At 44.4% G+C, this 19,276-nt stretch overlaps 1 protein-coding gene across 1 annotated transcript in view; it reads left to right on the top strand.

The window, feature by feature from the left end:
- Window positions 1-252: 252 nt before the first annotated feature.
- MEI1 (meiotic double-stranded break formation protein 1) overlaps window positions 253-19,276 on the top strand; it is a gene marked incomplete at its 5' end in the record, with an annotated part of 62,350 nt that continues 43,326 nt past the window's right edge. Inside the window, 13 exons of the mRNA XM_081058194.1 lie at window positions 253-423; window positions 3,044-3,167; window positions 3,963-4,013; window positions 5,767-5,840; window positions 7,157-7,262; window positions 7,782-7,985; window positions 8,947-9,077; window positions 11,527-11,641; window positions 12,450-12,566; window positions 13,569-13,668; window positions 13,792-13,926; window positions 17,531-17,645; window positions 18,514-18,605. Of these exons, the coding sequence (XP_080914320.1) occupies window positions 253-423; window positions 3,044-3,167; window positions 3,963-4,013; window positions 5,767-5,840; window positions 7,157-7,262; window positions 7,782-7,985; window positions 8,947-9,077; window positions 11,527-11,641; window positions 12,450-12,566; window positions 13,569-13,668; window positions 13,792-13,926; window positions 17,531-17,645; window positions 18,514-18,605 (1,535 nt within the window). The remainder of the gene's footprint in view (window positions 424-3,043; window positions 3,168-3,962; window positions 4,014-5,766; window positions 5,841-7,156; window positions 7,263-7,781; window positions 7,986-8,946; window positions 9,078-11,526; window positions 11,642-12,449; window positions 12,567-13,568; window positions 13,669-13,791; window positions 13,927-17,530; window positions 17,646-18,513; window positions 18,606-19,276) is intronic.

Here is a 19,276-nt window from a genome sequence, read left to right as displayed (position 1 = left end):
ATGTGGTAAAGACGATTTCCTGCGGACTCTAAGAGCAAACCACTTTCGGCTCAGCTAGATACTCTCCAATGTCTCTGCGTCCGTTACCTGCCCGCAGGGACCACTGCGCCCCTGAGATTTCAGCGCACTCGGTTTGCGCAGGCGCATTACACCTCCCCTCCCCCCGCGCGCCGCGCGCCGGGTTCTTTCAACTGCGCTTGCGCGTAAACTGCGCGGGAAAACTCGGGGCTGCGGTGGCGTGCGAGCAGAGAGATGGCCGTGAGGGACGCGGCGGCAGGCACTCCGGTCCACGGGAGGGACGAGGCGGCGGCGCTGCTCTTCGAGAGGGCCCATTACCGGCATGACCCGCGCTGGCTGCTGCCGGTGTCCCCACGCCTCTGCCTGGCCTGCGCGCTGGAGCTGCTGCCGGAGCCCGGCGTGTCGGTGCGGACTGGGCCCCGCATTTCCCTCATTGAACAGGGCCGCCCCTCGCCAGACCAACTCCCTTGAACTCCACGCAGCTTCCCCGAAACTAAATGGGGCCCACCCGCCTCGCTGAATCCACCCCCTCAACAGGCCTGCCCCCTCAGCCTGCCAGGGCGGCCCTCGTTGCGGAGCCCCCTCAGCCCCAGTCTAACCCGCAGGCCGCCCTTGCCAGACGGGGCCCTGCCCTGACTCTGTGCCTCATGCGGACCTCTCCCTGTCGCACTGAATCGGGGGCCCCCAGGACCCCGGCAAGCCTCCCTGGCAAGCCTTCCCCCTTCTCCCTAGCGTAGGCTGACCCTCTGCTTTCCGCCAGCATGTAGCCTTAGCTCAGGCTGCCTCCATTTTAGTCCCCTCCCAGCCAGTGAGCGGGGCGCCTCATTCCCTTCCGATTTCTGAGGGTGTGAATGTGGAGGAGAGGGCTGCCTGGGTCTGCGGTGACAGGAACGACAGGCGGCAGGCGGCAGTGACGGCCAGGCAGAAACGGGGGAAGGGGAGGACGTCTCACAGGCGGGGCTGGCTGAAACGTGGCCGCCGGTTCCTCGGCGCCTACCCGCCTCTGAAGTGACTTTTCTTCATGGAGGCGTCCACGAAGATCAGTTTTCTCTCAGATTCGTGGGGGTGGAATTCGTGGGGGGTGGTCCTCAAATTTTTTCTCTCGGGATGCCTTTACACTTCTAAACGTTGTGGAGGACGCCAAAGAGCTTTTGGTTATGTGGGTTATATCCACGGATATTTACTGGATTCGAAATCCAAACAAAATATAAAGATATTAATCCATTTAAGAATAATGTAAATCTATTACATAGTAACACAATTATTTTTATTCTGGCAAAATAAAAGTTTGCCATTTTAACTATTTAAGTGTACAGTTCTGTGGCCTACGTAATTTAAAAAGTAAAAATATGTTTTCCGAAACAAAAAAGAGAGCGAAAGGACTGGCTTTGTCTTACATTTTTGCAAGTCTCTTTAATGTAAGGTTTAATAGGAAACACCTGGATTCTCCTATTGCTACATGTAATCTGCTGTGATATCATCACCTGTCATGTCATATTTTAAAAACTTCACTGTACACTTGTAAGAGAATACGAGTGAAAAGGCAAACAGCATCTTAGTAGGACATGAAAATAATTTTGATCTCATGGATTCCCTGAAAGTTGGGCCTTCCTAGGGGCCCCAGATTATAATCTGAGCACTGCTGAGCTAGCTGATAACGTCTGAGATGTGCCATTGAGGCCAGAAGTTCTGAGGCTGTCATTCTGGGACAGTGAGTCAGATACAACGATGAACAAAATAGTGAGGTAGGGGAGAAAATAAGAACGCATTACTGGGAATTTCAAAAATGGACACATCTGGTAAAGTGTTATGTGGGTTAAGGAGAGAAATTAGGAAAGGTTTTTAGAGGAGGAAGCATTTGAATTAGGCTTGAGAATATGGGTAAGATTTGGACCAGAGGAGATGGGGAGCTTATCCTAGGAGATCGGTGTTAGGAAGGATGAGTTGGGGAAGGTAATTAGAGGGTTTGAAGGTAAGTTGAGATGGGGGAGCCGGGTGAAGATCAGTTCCTGAATCCAAGCTAAGGAGCTTGGAGTTAATCAGATTGTCAGGTGAAGAAGAGTCATTGAGATTTTTTGAGTGACTCATTTAGACTACTAGCTATGTTTTATGTAGGAGGAATTGGTGAAGGAAAACAGGAGACTTGTAATAATGAAGGTTAGAGGCAATAAGAGATGCAACTTCCCCTTTTACTGAACACAATTTTCTTAGCTTCAGCTTTCACCAATTGAAGGGGTGATGTAGTCAGTTGTACCCATGTTCCCGTTATATCCTCTGTGCACACCCTTTTTTTTTTTTTTTTTTTTTTTGTTGTTGAGAGCCCACTGGCCCATGTGGGAATCGAACCGGCAGCCTTCGGAGTTAGGAGCATGGAGCTCTAACCGCCTGAGCCACCGGGCGGGCCCCTGCACACCCTTTTTTTGACACAACTTTTGCTACTATCTTGAGCACTCTGCACTGCTACTTCTCAGTTCCTTATACAGGGAGGTGAATTGAGTGTGAAGATTTATGTCTACCTTGAGTGGAAGGATGTATTTTCTCTACTTACCTCTGTAAGGTTGACAAAAGGTCCTCAGTATCACTCTGCAGGACTGTTGAAGTGGAAAGCATTGACCTTTGACAAGACCTGGCTGAAGACTTAGATTTGAGTCTTTGGGAAAGTCTCAGCCGTAGTTGTCTTATCTCCAAAATGGCTATAATAATAAAAACCTGTTTCTCCTTGCTTCACCACCTTGTTAGGATTAAATGAGCAAGTAAACAAATGAATAATTTGTGAAGAGTAAAATGCTATGTAAATATAGGATATTAGGAACCTTAGCTCATGTATAATCCTCTGTATGTGTAAATGATGCCCTTTTCCATACTCCCTTGAGGGAATATGATCTTACCATAAATTAAATGATCCCTCCAGTATCATCTTGTAATTATGTTTGTATAATTATATATTGTATATAATTAGAATTGTTTGGGCTCAGAATGGCTGAGACTTGGTTGCTATTGAACATTTTTCTTCATCTACCCTAAGTTGGTGCGCAAGAAATATGTGCTGTCCTGCTTCAGAGATGTCCTCGTGAGGCATGCCTCCCTGGTCATGCAGCTGGTGGCTCAGGATCAGAGAGTCTGTATTCACTTCGTAAACATGCTTTTTGGTGAGATTAAAAGGGAAATGACATGAATTTTGCATGTATAATATGTATATTTGCTTTGGAGGTTTTGGAGAAATGGTCTTGGAAAGATGATTTAGACTTTTTGCAAAATAAGTTTAACTTATTAGCAAATTGTTTTGTCATAATGATGAAGAAATAGTCACCGTGACGCATTGTATGGTAATTACAGCTAAGAGGTTAGTAAAAATGTGAGATGAATATGGGGAATGTATGATCTTTCAAAGAGGCAGTCTGTATGGTCTTTGAACAGGATCAGGAGGTCCAGACTGGAGTTTGCTGACCTGGCTGTGATCCTAATTGAGTTACTTCCTCGCTCCTGTGCCTTAGTTTCTTCATGTGTAAAATGAGATGGATTAAAAGGTCCCTTCTTTTAATACAATTATAATGTACTATGGAATGAGCCCTTTCAAGGAGGAGGGGAGCTGACTTGTATTGCGTACTTTTCTCTGCTAGAGGCTTTTCAGGCTTTAACCTGCCAAGACAGTCCTTTAAGGGAGAGAGGATGATCCCCAAGGCCCTGGGAGGTCATAGCTAATAACTGGCAGAACGAATTTTACCCCAGGTCTGTTAGACTTTAGAGCACACAGTTTTTATGTTGTACCACACTGGCTGTTTTTATTCCTTTAAAGCCAGAGTGGGTCATTGAAAGTCTACTTGTTTGGTGGGAGCATAAAATTTTAAACATTGCTTAAAGCTGCTGTTAGTCTTAGAATTCAGTATGCCTTTGTTTTTCTTTTAACTATTACCTATCCCCCTTTTCCCTCCCTCTGCTCTAAGGACTGTTATGCAATGTGGAAGATGGGAGTATAGCAAATCTCTGTATTGAAGGTAAGGTGAAATTGTGTGTACCTAACATTTGAAGCTGGAGATTTTAGCCTGAATGCAGCTCTCATTATTTGATACATGGATGAAATGTTTCATTTTCGAGACAGATAAAGAAAACTCAATTAATTGTCTGCCATTAATTCTGCATTTCTTTCTTGGGCACCTGCTCTGTGCCAAGTACTGTATTAGACACTGGGGATACACAGATGAATAAGAGGTCCTGGCCTCTGAGAGTTTATAATCTGGAGGAGAGACTGGCTGGTAAATAACAAGAGCTGCTGAATGCTCTTAGAGAGACATGTACAAGACTCTGTTTTTACTACATTCATATTAGTTGGTTGGAAGTTGTCTGCACATAGGTGGTGGTTAAAGCTGTGGAAATGTGTTGGTTTACCTATAAAGGACTAAGGAAGAAGGAAGACGAGAGTATTGGGGTAGTGGGATTCGTGCAGAAAGAGCAAGAACTGCATCAGTTAGGGTCTAGTCAGGAAACAAACCACACCAGTTATTTGAACCGAAAAAAAACACTCGCCACTTTAATATAGATAATTATTATCTAGGTAACTGAAGGCAAAAAGAGAACACCAAATTTTCACGAGGTAGCAATTTTAGAAAGCCGCTCCCACTCCTAGGGCTGGGAAAACAAGGGAGAGGTTGGAATTATTAAACTACAAGTTTGGAGGAAGGACCCCATGTAGGAAACTCAGACCTCTGGGGAGAGGATGCTGCTTGGCTGCTGCTGGGCCCCTGAGCATCCAATCACACACTAGCATCCGTAACTACCAGCAGCTGTAACAGATCATAAGTCAATATGATCTGTATGTACTTCTGACCATTTCTCAATCTAGACAGTGTGGACAGAAAATGTATCACTTGAACTTCTGACCACTGGAAGGAGTGGGAAGATTTTTCACCGTTTTCCTCAAGGCCATCTGGAGTCGGGCTATAATTCTAAAGCCATTCGCTTCTGGTTTGTGCCAGCATAGCTTGCAGAACCCTCATCAGACCCCAGTAACTTCACTGAGATGGTGGACAATAGATGGAGACAGCAAAACTACAGGGCGAAGAAGGACTTGCTCCTTCCTCAGTTTCCTGTCTGCTCCCTGCGTTCTTCCTGTTTCCGTGTTATCCTAGAATGCGTATTTATCCTGGAAGTGGCAGAGCCTGCCCACAGCAGCAGCTGAATCTAGTTTGCAGCTTTTCCCACACTTGCAGAGCCAGCCTCTTGTCTACCCCTCCTTAGAGACACCGGCAGAAGCATCTCAAATGATTGTGTAGAAGGGCAGGCTGGGCTTGTGAGATATTATTGGCAAAGGCACGAATAATTCTATTTTCTAGCATATGAAGGAGCAAATTCTGAGGAAGGAAAAAAAGTACAGATAAAATAGTAGTTTTCAACCTTGGCCTAACAATAGACTTACCTGGGGAAAATAAAAAAATATCCAGATACTTAGGCTCTGTCTCTAGAGATTCTGATTTAATTGGTCTAGGGTGGGACTTGGGCATTAGTGGTTTTTTTTAATGCTTCCTAGGTGATTCTGATGTGCAGCCTAGTTGTGAACCACTGCTGCAAAATAATGAAGAAGCCAGAAATCCTTCGGTCTGGATGTGCATAGATGGTTTGGGGGGGCGGGCGGATAGAAAAAACGACTGACACAAATTAACACAAGCAAATGACTTTGAGTAGAAGGGCTATGAAAGGTGAACTCTGGGCCAGGGATTGTCTTCTGATTAGTAATGCTATTGTGTTGCTCAGTCCTTATCCAGCTTACAACGCAGCTGAAATTAGAGCAGACCATTCATTGCCTGCTGGAGGAGTGCCACAAAGAGGTCAGTAACTAGCTGTGGGTACCTGAGTACCCCTCAGGATCCTCAGGTGTCAGAGCTGGGCCAACCTTTGTTCGGCTAGACGAGGAGATTGAAATCCAGAGATGAGGAGATGAAATCCAGAGAAGGGATTTCCCTGAGGTCACTGAGGCAGTGGCAGATCCAGAGCTGGGGCCTGGGTCTTCTGAGCGTGCTCCAGTGCTATTTGCCACTTCCTTCCTTCCCCTTTCAATCTCCCAAAAGCTACATCCATGTGGTGAAGTTCCATCTTTCTGGCATAATCATTCCATGGCCATTTTCTGTATCCTCCTACAAAATATAATGCAGATTTCCTTGACGAACTTGTCAAGGAAATATGTTCACTATGTCTTGGCTTAGTAGTTTTATTTGGTTTGAATTGTATACAATATTTTTGTACTGAAGGCATTTGCTTTTTTCAGCATCTAAGGTAAGCACTGAGTGGGTATATTTAACCTGCTCCAATATAGTCAAAGATGTCAATGAATCAAGCAACTTTTCCATTGTGTTTAAGATTTAGGAATGGTCAGAATCACTTTATTCTTTTTTGCAAAAGGAAGACAAATGTTCATCTTAACACCATCAAGAGCAACATTTAATTATAAATTAAATTATCATATTATTATAATTACTCTTCATGTGATTAACATATCAGATTGGATTTATAAATTATGTGTGTATATATATATATATATATATATATATATATATATATATATATTTATCATTATGATGATGCCACTCAGCACTTTGAGAACTTTCTATATGCTAAGCACTGTTTTAGATGCTTTACATGTCATATCTCATTCAGTCCTCCCAACAACCCTATGAAATTGGTAGTATTATCATTTCTCACAACAAGAGTTAAGAGTCTTACTTAAGGTGCTACAGCTAGTCAGTAGAAAAGGTGAAGTATGTACTATTGACTCTCCCTGTAAAATGTGCTTGGCTTAGTCTCTATAGTAATGATGATGATAATTTTTTTTGCACTGAACCAGAATTCTGTCTTAATGATGTTCCCAACTTTCACTCCCCAGTTTCTGGCTCTATAGGAGACAAAATATACTAATTTTAATTCGGTTTGACAAACGTACTGAGAACTCCGAGAGGAATCTGATTCAGTCCCTTTCCCCCAGGGCTTCCCAGTCCGGTAGGGCAGACACACACTTAGCTAAAGAGGCTGATTACTGACTGTGATGAGACGTACAATGCAGGTTTGGTGTGGATAGGGCAAGATAAATTTTAGTGGGAGATCTGTCCTGATTTTAATTTATAGAGCGGAGTGTGTTCACTTTTTGTAGCTGTGTAACATGCCCTCCATGCGAGGCAGCCTGGCCACCCTGACCCTTCTCGGCAAGTTGGTGGATGCCATCCCTGCTCTGGCAGACAAGCTTGTAATGGAGCACGGTGAGTGACCTCTGGGGAAGAGCTGCCATTTCCCTTTCACCTGCTTTGATCACACTTCCATCTGGGTAGTCCATTCACTGTATATACCTGGGAAGTCATTACTTTCCTTTTCTAGGCTTTAGTTTCCCCACCTGTAAAATGTGCTCTATGTTGGCCATTTTAGAAAAAAGTGCTTCTTGAGTTTGGTCTTGGGCTATTTCTATTGACTATTTTAACACAAATGAATTAAGTATCTACCATAGAAGGAGGAATTGGGGAGAAGGAGGAATTAATTCTGAAATATAGAAGTACTCTTTTCTATCAGTAAAATACAAATAGGTATCTCACAGAAGATTCACCTGAGGGTAAATTGCTTCTCTAAACCTTAGTTTTCCCTTTTGATTAAGTGTCCAGAAATCATTTATTGTGGGGGATTATTGGGGATTACCATTACTACCCCATCGGGGGCGATAGCTTTGAGTTTCATATAGCAATTGACATTCTGCGGTTCCCGTGGCCTCCCGATTGTTTTCTGGACAGGTGACCTGATGGAGCATCTGTTGAGAGGTTTAGTATACCCCAGCGAGGGGGTGCAAGCTTCTGTCTGTTACCTCTATGGGAAGCTGTACTCCTCACCAGTGGCAGCTGAGATACTTTCAGGCCATTTCCGGGAGAAGCTGTGTTCTCTCTTCCTCTCCACGTTGGATGGTGCCCAGACAAAGGAGCTACAGATCAACTGCTTGGGTAAGACATGAGACTAGGGAGAAAACGGGCAGAAAGCGTTTGAGGTTTTGCTTGAGGGCTGTGATATTGGCTCTCTCGTGGTGGGGAGGTTTGTTGCTTTGCAAAGGATAGAAGTCACGGGTTGGAGATGCACAGACTGGGAAAGATGCCTAGAGTTGGTGTGGCATCTTGAGAATGTTGCCTTCGGAAAGAGAAGAGGAAAGAAAGTGGGACAGCAATTTTTCTGCCTCCCATCTTTACTCCCTGCCCTGGTGCACCTTGTACTTGCTGCCAAGTTAATCTTCACGTTGCACAGTTCCCGTCCTGTCAGTTTCCTATTTGGAAAATCATCTATGGCTCCCTCTGGCCTCAGGGTGATGTCCAGATTTCTTTGCTTGTTATTTGAGGCCCCTGAGAGCAGGAGTTACAAGGAAAAGTGTGGTCTGTGGGTGACAGCAGTTTCTTTTCACAGTTTGGGCCAAGGGCTCCATTATGAACAGTCCAGCCACACGTAGTAAGCATTCGTTCATTCTGGGCCAGGCCCTGTGCTGGGCTCTGAATCATAAAGATCATCAAATCCAAGCTCTATGAGGAGGGAGCTCATAGTCCAGATGTGAACAATTGAAATTCAGTGTCTTAAGTGCCATCATGGAGGTTGCACAGAAAAGGGTGGGATTCTATTTAACACAGTACTAGAATTCTTATATATAGAAAACCCTAAAAACTCCACCAATAAAACCCTGTAAAAACGAATAAATGAATTCAGTAAAGTGGCAGGATACAAAATCAGTTGTTTCTATACACTAACAACAAACTATCTGAAAAAGAAATTAAGAAATTGTAGTTCCCTTTACAATAGCAATACTTAGGAATCTCTATGGAGACATGAAGAAGTCTCGAGGGGTTGTCTGAGGGGCTACGGTGGGGACACTCTGGTGCCTGTGCTCCTCTTGCCTGACTTCCCCACCCCTTTGTCTTCCAGGTTTTCTGAGGCAGCTGCTGAAGTATGACCTCTTTGTGTCCATGATCATGAACAAGTCTGCACTGGTGGAAAGCACTGAGAGTGTTGAGAGGCACCCAGGAGAGACCTCACTGCCTTTGGTGCTCAAAAAGGTCGTTGTCTTGTGAGTCCCTGTCTCTAGATTCAATAACAAGGAACCCGAATGCCTCCTGGGCCTTGTCCTCATTCACCACTCCTTCCATCTGGGACTGTCAAAGTGTTTTCTTACTGGCTAGAACAATATGCTGTTGGAAGACTCAAAGTAGGTTTCGTTCAGTCATGAATCCTTCTATCCCCCTCTTCTCCTTCACAGCTGGGCTGCCTGAGAATGGGGGATATAGGCAGCAACAGAAACAAAGCTATCTCCATCGTTTCAGGGATAAAACTCAAGATTCGCAGCTTGGCACCAGCCACAGGCACCTTCTCGCTGGTCCTGCGTATGCCAGGCTGTCCTGTCTCTGTGTCTGTGTGGGTGCTCTCCTCCTTTTGCCTTTATAGCCTTTCTCCTCTCCTTTGTCTATTGATCCCTGATCCAGCCTTCCAGGCCTGTAGAGCTCCCCTGTCACCCTGGCTCCTTTAGGCACAATATGCCACTCTGTCACAGTGCTTCCCTGTATTGTGGTTGATCGACTGGGAGCTTCTTTAGGGCAGGACCTGAGTTTAGCTGCCTCTCTCTGCAGTACTCAGTCTAGGGCTTGGCAGAGCTACTGTCATCATCTGATAGCAGGACTATCACTCCTGCAGGAAGGAGGGGGAGCCCTGGTCAGACGTGGAAAAGGGACAGTTGGGGATTAGTGAGTTAGATATTAAAAATCCAGAGCAAACTGCTCCTCCATATTTCCCTGGGATGCCTCTAGAGTGGTCCACACAGAGCCTGTGAGCAAGTCGCGTGTCTCTGAACCAAAAAAAAAAAAAAAAGTTCATGTTGGGTTCTTTTTTGTGTCCATTTCACTGTTGCCATCCTGGTGTCCCTGGTAACATCTGGTTAGAACATTGGATCCTGGGCTCAGCAGGGGCACAAGGTCTTCTGTCCTCTCGGTGCACCAAGGCAGCACGATGGTGGCAGGGACTGAGATTGGAGAGCGCTTTCCTAAGGGGAGAGAACTTTGTAGAGCCAGGATTCTGGGTTTAGAGGTCCCCGCCTCCATCCATATGTGGAGGATGTTCTTCCGTTGGCAATTTGGGATGATCAGCATTTTATTTTACTACAATAACCAGCAAGGTTGGGACCAGGGTGCGGCACTTGCCTGAAGTGCAAAATTTAAGGGGGTGCTATAAAACTCAGCAAGCAAATAATATTTTAATGCGAAATCCTGGTAGGTGTGGTGTCCAGTAGGAGTTTGGATTGTATACGATGGAAATTCATTGAAACGTTTTGAGTGGAGAAGTAACCTGATCTAAAATTTTGATGGGGGAGGCATCTCACTTGCGGGAAGACTCCTAGATTTGGACGTGGCTGACTTAGGTTTCTGCCTTAGTTTTGCCACTTATTAGCTGTGTGGCCTGGAGTAAGTAACTTAACCTGGATGAACTTGAATTCCTTCCTCTGAGAGTTGAGGGTCCCCAAGACCACAGGATTCAGTGATTTGCTAGGAGGACTCACAGGATTCAGTGTATATCATGCAGCTATGATTTCTTAAGTGAAAGAATACAAAGCAAAATCAACAAAAGGAAAATGTGTATAGGGTGAAGTCTGGGGGAAAATCAGGCACAAACTTCCAAGAATCTTCTCTTAATGGTCATACAGGATGCACTTCATTCCTCCAGCAATAAATTGTGACAGCACTGTGAAATGTTGCCTAGCAGGGAAGCTCATTAGGGTCTCAGTGCCCAAGGTTTTTAGTGGGGGCTGGCTGGTCACGTAGGCACCCTCTGCCAATACATACCAAAATTCCAGACTCCTGGAAAGACAGCGGGTGTTCAGCATAAACTACCGGGGGTGTCCAAAAAATGTATACACATGACTTGTATTCATCTTTTGTTACCAGTATATATTGAGTATTACAATTTTAATACAGTTTTTTCCTTTCTTAAAATGTGTATACGTTTTTTTTGGCACCCTCTGTATATTGTTTGTACAAATAGTTTAGTCACTGTGAAACACTCTTATCAGTTCTGGGAGTGATGGGAACCCTCCCGAAATCCAACTTCCCAAAGCCTGTCAACGGCCAGCCTTGCGGGCAGGACCTCTACGGATAACAGTCTCAGACCTGCTGTGTTAACTCTTTTCTGCACACTGTGGAGTGAGGCTCCCAGTAGAATCTTCCCATGTTATCTCCCAGTCTTGCTGCAAACATCAAAACCAGATGTGGACTGTGATAGTACTTTTGTAAATGACAGCCTGAGCCCTTCTTGGTGACAGTTTTCATGTCCTTTAGTGCCATATTTTCTTTTGTTCTGTTTCTCGCTTGCTGCTGTTCACGCCTTTCCGTAAGCCTCCCTGAGCATCCTCATGCCTAGCAACTGGTAGTGCAGGAGGGATTCGGGGACAATTAGGGCTCCGGCCCTGGTCCTGTCAGTGCAGTCTGTAACTGTGGCACCTTTTGCTGCCTGTTCCTCCAGCTTCTTCTCTCCAGAGATGAGACTCTGCAGGTGGCCAGCGCCCACTGTATAACTGCGGTGCTGGTCCGCTCCCCAGAGAAATATGCTCCGGCCTTCATCCATGCTGACGTCCCAGGTAGGGGGCCCCTTCTAACCTCCTCCAAGGCCCTCGGTTCTGACTGGAGACCCTTGAGTTGCAGCAGCAGCAGCAGTACTGTTGGGGTTCTTTGATAATGCATACTGGAGGGATGGCATGGTGGCAGGTTCAGTTGTACATGACAGACTCTAGGAATTAGGCCTCATGACATCTAAATTCTCTTGCTACAGATTTCTTGTATGACCTTGAACACTTTGTTACTGATCTTTGTCATTTGTTTGACCATTTAGGAATAAATGCTTAGAATTGGGTGGTGGAAAGACCCATGAACCAAGAAGGCAAAGGGAACTAATATTTCTTGAGGGCTTGTTATGAGCCAGGAAATATGCCCTAAGGTGTGTTGTTAATGTTGCCACATTTAGGTCCTCATCTTTGCTAGTTTATGGATTAGGAAATTGAGGGTTAGAGAAGGGAAATAACTGCTTTAATTGACAAGTCTAGTCATTGGCGGAGAAGGGATATAAAAGTAAGCCTCTCTGGCTCTAAAAACTTTTCTCTGCATCATGCGGCTACCCATGCTGAAGATTAGGAGCCTTGACTTTAGTCCCACCTTCAGGACTAACAATACCTCTCTCTGGGTCTCAGTTTCCCCATTTGTTAAAAAGATGAGGTTAGACCATAATCCTGAGGGCATTTTCCAGGTTTCCCTGTGAATTACGGATCGTGTCTCCTAGAGAGTGTATGTGAAGTACTGGGTGTGAGAGCTGAATCACTCCAGCGCCGGAGCGTTACTTAAGGAATCAGACCATACAGGTGTCATTTATTGTTTTCTTCTCTCACCGGCCAGAGTTCCTCTTTGAGCATCTTTCCTCTTCCAGTGAAGTCCTCGTCTGGTCCAGCTACAATTGCTTGATACTTCTGGCAGAGGAGCCACTCTTCTTTTCCAAGTGCCACACGGTGTACGGTTGGTCACGGGGGTCCTATGCTGTCTCTGGGTTGGGTGGGCAGCACTTTAAAGTCGGGTAGCAGCAATGGGGGGCCCAGCCTGCACCTTGGAGGGGCGCCCTGGGTTTGGTCATTTCCATCAGCCCAAACTCATTACCAGATTCATATGCAAGCAGTGATATCCAAACAGTTCAGCTCTTGACTGGTTAGCAGAAGTATATATGTTTAGCAAGAAAGGGCACTCCTGTTGGCCACTAAGTGATTTCCTGTTGTGCCTTAAAAACTTGACTCAGCCGTGGATTCAGTCTTCTCTTATGCTCCAGATAGCTACCCATCTAGTTAGTCCCTAAGTTTTGCTGATTCATCCTTTCAAAGTTTCTTAAAACTGTCTCTTTTCTTCCTTCCTGGTAAAGGAAGGAAACATTTGTCTGGGACTTTTTATATCACATATGGATTTTTAGATTGGACACATTCAGTCATTCATTTTGTATTCTGTGTTCCTATTCTATACCAAGTACCAGGCTGGGACCTGGAGATTTAGAGATTTAGAGATAATGTGGTTCCTATCCTCTGGAAAGGGAGAGAAATATAAACAAGCTGCTTAGGGCCCTGCTAGAGGGAAGTACAGGCGGTATGTAAGCTCAGGGAAAGCCCACAGCTCTGCCTGAGTGGATCAGGGAAGGCTTCCTGGAGGAGGGGTGGTCTGACCTGATTTTTTTTGAGGAGGAAAAGGAGTGTGTCTGGTGGAGAAGGTGCAGCTCAGTCAGTAGGTATTCACCAAATACTTCGAGTGTCACGGTCTGTGCTTTGGCTTGTGCTGGGCTTCGGGGAGACAAAGATGAATCCAATTAGGGCCCGCCCTCAACATCTCCCAGTCCAGTCCCATCAGCTCAGCCTTGTCAGGCCCTCCATGAGGGACTGCCAGCAAACGTGCTGTGCAGAGCGTCTCACGTCTCCTGGGCAGGCAGGGAGGGAACTCCTGAGCACTGACCCCCACCTCTGCCATGTCATTTTGAGATAGGCATCGAGTCCGTAGTGAGGAGCCTGCAGGAAAGCCTGAGGTTGAACAACACAGAGCTGCACAAGCAGGGCTTGCTGCTCTTTGCTGAGATCCTGACTCGGTGAGCAATGCGGTGAAGCGGCGGGCCGGGAGGGGCCAGACTGGAGAAGGAAAGAAACGAAGGAATTTTCCCTTCTGGGGTCAGTGATAGAAGTTCTCTCCCTCACTCATTTACCATTTCTAGGCAGCCGGAGCAGATCAAGCTGTTCACAAGCTCAGCCATGTGCAGAGATGCTGGCCGTGCCCTCCAAGAGGCAGTGAGCAGCCCCGTGCTGGAGGTGGCCGCTGAGGCAGTGAAGGCCACTTCTGCCTTTCTGAGGTGAGAGACCCAGGCAGCCTGAACTTCCCACCTCTGGATGGACCTGAGGGCTAGGTCAAGGCTGGGGAAGCTTCTAGGGACTACTTGTCGGAAATTTTCTTGACTTTTTCCTTTGATACTCTATTTAGATACTCTATCTACTCTGGTTTCTCGTTCTGGAATTGCCATTTAGATATTGGACATCCTGGATTGGTCATCAAAGTTTCTTTGTTTTATGACAGTTTTTCATCTTTTTGTCATTATACACTAGTTTCTGGGAGATTTTCTTGACTTCCAAACATTGAGTTTTATTTCTGCTTTCACATTTTCAATATGGAAGAATTCTTTTTAATTCACTATTTTTTTTTAAGTTTATTGGGGTGACAATTGTTAGTAAAGTTACATACGTTTCAGGTGTATAGTTCTGTATTAAATCATCTATATATCACATTGTGTGTTCACCACCAGAGTCAGTTCTCCTTCCATCACCATATATTTGATCACTTTTACCCTCATCTACCACCACCCCCCCGCTACATTTTTTCAATAGCATTTTATTTTGAATTTATTTCATGGATGTAATTTTTTTTTTCTCAGTCTTTTGTTTTAGTCTAGACTTTCCTTCTCCTTCCTTTCTACTAATTGTTCCTTTTGCCTAAAATACTCTTCCCTTAAATCTTTGCATGACTGGCTTCTTCCCATCATTCAGGTCTCATTCAGAGCGTCCTTCCCTAACGGACCCATTAGGCTGTGATAGCACCTACTAACCACTTGATAGTTCTTATTTATTTATTTGTTTTTTTGTCCTCTCCCCCACTGTAATATAATATCCAAGAGATCAGGGACCATATTAGTTTTTTCAGTGCTATGTGCCTCGCTTCTCATAGATAGTATATGAATGACGTTAAACTAAGATCCTAGGGTCAAGATGGGAAATTAGTCCTTAGCAAGATGCTTGATATCTTGAAAAGAAAATGGAGAAAACACGGATTTATTTATATAGTAACCCTTGTTTTGTTTCCATGTTTTCACTTTAAAAAAGTAACAAAGTAATATATTCAAAAAAACAAAAAATAAAATATGAAGGAGGTTTATAATGAAATGGACCAGTCCCCTGTCCGTACTTCCTACAGGAAACTAATTTTAACTCATTTTGGTTTTAGTTCTAGGGATTGTTTCCCTAAATCTAAATAATATTCTTATAATGTTGTTTCTTTATTTGTCAACTTAAGACATTATTGATTTGCCAGTAAGAAAGACCAAGATTTACTCACATTTTTGTCTTCTCTACATTTCCTTGACATTTTTGCTGGCTAATATTTTATGTCTTCAAACTTTTAAATAATATACTTAGAACTTGTATTTCTTGTTCCCTCAACTTGAAGCAATATTGGTTAGCTGAGTATATTAACACCCACTTGGTTAGCTGAGTATATTAACACCCACTTGGTTAGCTGAGTATATTAATACCCCAACTCTTCATTTCCTCCTCCCTATCTTCTACTTCTCAGTGTCAGTCAGCTTTAACTTTACATTGTAAATGTTGTTAATATTTATAGTCTCTTTTTAAACCATAGTTAAATCTTTGTGATTTGACTCTAGGTTGGTTCTAAAATTGAAACAAAAAATAGCATTTACATTGCAATAACTTCCCTCTGTTTCTTTTCTCCCTTTGTCTTTTCTTGGATTTGAATCTAAATCTGTAACATGAATCCTAGTAAGGGTGAGATGAGTAAACCAACAGGGTAACTAAGGTATAGAGCAGGAGTGGTATCAATCAGAGGTGCCCATGCAGAGCTGGAAGTCTGCCAGGAGGTCGGTGTCATGGGAGCTGGTAGCTTCTTTCAGGTGGGAGGTGGTATTTGAGCTGTGCTGTGAGGGATGAGAGAGACTTAGATTTGTGGAAGGACCAGGATTAGCCAAAACATGTTGATGGGAAAGTTTAGGGATTTCTGAGGTTAGAGTTGCGTGAAGGGGAATAGTACATATTGAAGCCAGAAAGCTGGTTGGGTCAGAATTGTGGAGAGTGTTGGGTAGGGGGCTGGTTATTAATCCTTAGACTATTTTGCTTTTGCCTTTAATTTCCCAGAATGTTTACTAAGGTGGTTCCTCTGAGGTGGAGTGGTTCAAAGGGTCTCTAGAAAGCAGAACTGGAACAAGGAATGAGCAACAAGAATTATTGAAAAGAATTTAAAAGTGGTGGAACCAGGGCTTGACTGATTCATCAGTATAGAATAGAAACGTAGAGCTTCCAGAAATGAAGAAGGAAAGGGGAAATCGAGTCTTAACTGTATACTGAGTGCCTGTTAGAAGGCCCAGCAGATTACTGTCAATGTTCAAAAGAGGCCCAGTGATGAGCGTTAAAATAGGTTTCTCCTTACTTACCGCACTGGCTTAATAGCATCCCTCTAAAGTAAGTTAAGATGAGGTCATACAGTGTGGGCTCCTAACTCCAACGACTGCTGTCCTTATAAGGAGAGGAGGATTTGGACACAGAGTGACACAGATACACACAGAGGGAAGATGGCCATGTGAAGACAGAGGCAGAAATTGGTAGGACGCAGCTACAAACCAAACAATGACAAGGATTGCTGGCAACCACCAGAAGCTGAGGCAGGGCAGTATTCTTCCCTTGAGCCTTTACAGGGAGCCAATACCTTGATTTCAGACTTCTAGCCCCCAGGCTACAGGAGAATACATTTCTGGCTTTTTAAAGCCATGTAGTTTGTGATAATTTATTACAGCATCCCTAGGAAACCAGTGCAGCTACCTAATACCCTGTCAAGTAGTCATTCATTTATTTAACATCTTTTTTTTTTAGCCTCTATTTACAATTCATCTAGCTATGTTTAGGTAAAGTGAAAATATGGAACTAGTCTCTGGCTTCTTAGAACTCACAAACTAGTCAGTGACTCGCCTCCTCTGAGTCCGTAGAATATGAGGGTTATTTTCCACATTTATATCACACTTAAATGATTGAATCTCCAAAAAGTAGTTTGCAGTCTGCTTATAATCTCTTAAGAATGGGGAGCTTACTCCTTCCTAGATAGTCCCCTCTACCTCTGTAGAGTTTTGACTCTTAGAAAGTTCTTTCCTATAGAACTAAAATCTAGGTCCTGATAACATTTACCCATTGATCCAATTATTCCTCCTCAAGGTAACAGAGAGCACATTTTTCTTCTCTCTTCCCCAAGAAGACTGCTCATCACTTATTTGAACACAGTGGCCATATACATCTCTTGATGTACCTTCAGCTCTAGCTAGTACTCCTTTCACCAGGAGGCCCTTCTCAGTGAGAAAACCCTGTATCCTTAATAACAATAATAAGAGTCATAGCATTGTGCTAGGTGCTTGGCATATATCACCTAATTTGGTCTTAGAATAATTCTATGAAGAGAAGACTACTAACTCCAGTTTAATAGATGAGGAAACAGGGTTAGAGAGGATGAGGATATTCACAAACATTCGTGTAGCCTGGTAAGTGTTGGAGCAAGGATTTTTATCCCAGCAGATGCTGGACCTGACCAGGTTCTGATCGACCACATCCGCCCATTGCCCGAGAACCTGAGGGTGTCCGGGAGTACCCTGTCTCTCTCTAAGCCTGCCTTTGTCTCTTTGGGTGCAGGAAGGACCACCAGAGTGCTCCACCTGTGCAGTACAGGGAACTGCGGGCCTTACTCGAAGCCATGTTGGACCGGTGTGCCGATTTTTCCCAGACTCCACTGAGCAGGAGGTCCCTGGTTAGTGCACTGTAGTCTTGAGACTACGCTCTAATGGGTTTTTAGAAGATAATTGCCTTACCTTTGTACGCCGCTTTATAGCTTTTTCTCGTGCCTACCGCATACCTACAAGGAGATGTTGTTTTTTAACCCTAACTGCGGAGCTGTGATGCTCAATAATTTCTGTCTTCATTTTTATAAATTGGGAAACTGAAGCCACAAGGGTGGAATAATTTTTCTCTAAGGTCTAAAACTAGCAAGTACCTGATTTTGGAGAGTAGATCCCAGGGTGTTTGTACCCGAGCCTACTATACACTTTGTCTTTTTATATTATCCAAGCAGGTGTGGTAAATATGCTCACAAAATTATTTAAGGCTAGATTCACTAGAAAGAATCTTAGAAAGAATATGACCAATGTGCAATGTGTTGTAATTGTTGACTTGTAATGGTCCATGCACTTAAAATATCAGAAAAGATACTGTTAATGTGAATGCTGATTATGTCTTTCAAGGTTACTTTTGGAAACTAAGTTCTTCACACATCATGGGGTAGGGATTTTTGTGTGTTTTGAAGCAACTCATATGGGCATTATAGCCAGTTAGGCTAATGTCCACCAGCCTGTGACAGCTTTCTGCACATAATAGAATAAGAGCCAGTCCTGTGGTTCACAGGGAGACAGATGGTTAAGGTTCCCCCTTCCACCCTTTTTTAAAGATGCTATTAGATGGCTAGATTTGTGAGGCTATAACCAAGATCCCCTGGAAGGTACTAGGTATATGGGAATGCCAGGCTCCAGTGTGAGAGGAAGTGGTCTGTGGTCCTCCAGGCACAGACTGGACACAGAATAGGTACTTAACCAATACGTTCCCCTCTCTCCTTCTCACCTCAGGGCCATGCTTCCAGTAGAGATGTGGAGAAGGACATCCTTCGAAGGGGAAAGTTTCTCCTGAACACTCTGGAGGGATTTAGAAACGCCTGCAGGTGAAGGGCCCTTTGTGGTCTGAAATAGTAGTATGGTGGGTGGGGATGGAAAGGAATCAGACAAAGGATGAAGTTCTAGAAGGAACACTTGATTTCTCATGCTTCACTGCATAGTGAGAGGACTTTGGGGGGCAGGAGGGGCTTTGAGGACGGGTAGCTAGAGTGGGAGTTCTCTAAAGGTCCTCTTCTGGTGAAGTTCGTGTGACTGCAACAAGGTTGTGTCTCACTCATCTTTGTTCCTCTTCCCAAATGACCTAGCCCTAGAGGGGCCACTGAATGCTTGTTGGGTTAATTCAGTTCACATTAACCATATTTTCTGTGTCTACGGTGTGTCAGGTCTGGTGCTGGCTAGTAGTGGAAGTAGAAAGATAAGTCAGATTGGCTCTTGCCCACAGGAAGCTCACAGTATCTTGGAGAAGAGACTGTTTTATGTATATATGTGGAATTCATTAGGTTGTCCCAAATCCTCTGAAGGCACTCCAGGTAGAGAGAACAACATATGTAAAGACAAGGAGATGTAAAACAGCAAATGGGATGGTATGTACTTCAGGGAAGTACCTGTAATAGAATGGAAGGGTCACGTGTTATGGGAGAGGGCGTGGGGAGCACCAAGCCAGAGCGGTACCCAGGGACCAGGCCAGGCTCTCCCTCATTGAGGCCTCTTGAATTTT

Source organism: Rhinolophus hipposideros (genome assembly GCF_964194185.1).
Source record: "Rhinolophus hipposideros genome assembly, chromosome: 9".
In the NCBI taxonomy this organism is placed as follows: domain Eukaryota; kingdom Metazoa; phylum Chordata; class Mammalia; order Chiroptera; family Rhinolophidae; genus Rhinolophus; species Rhinolophus hipposideros.
This window is presented reverse-complemented; position numbering and strand designations above follow the sequence as displayed.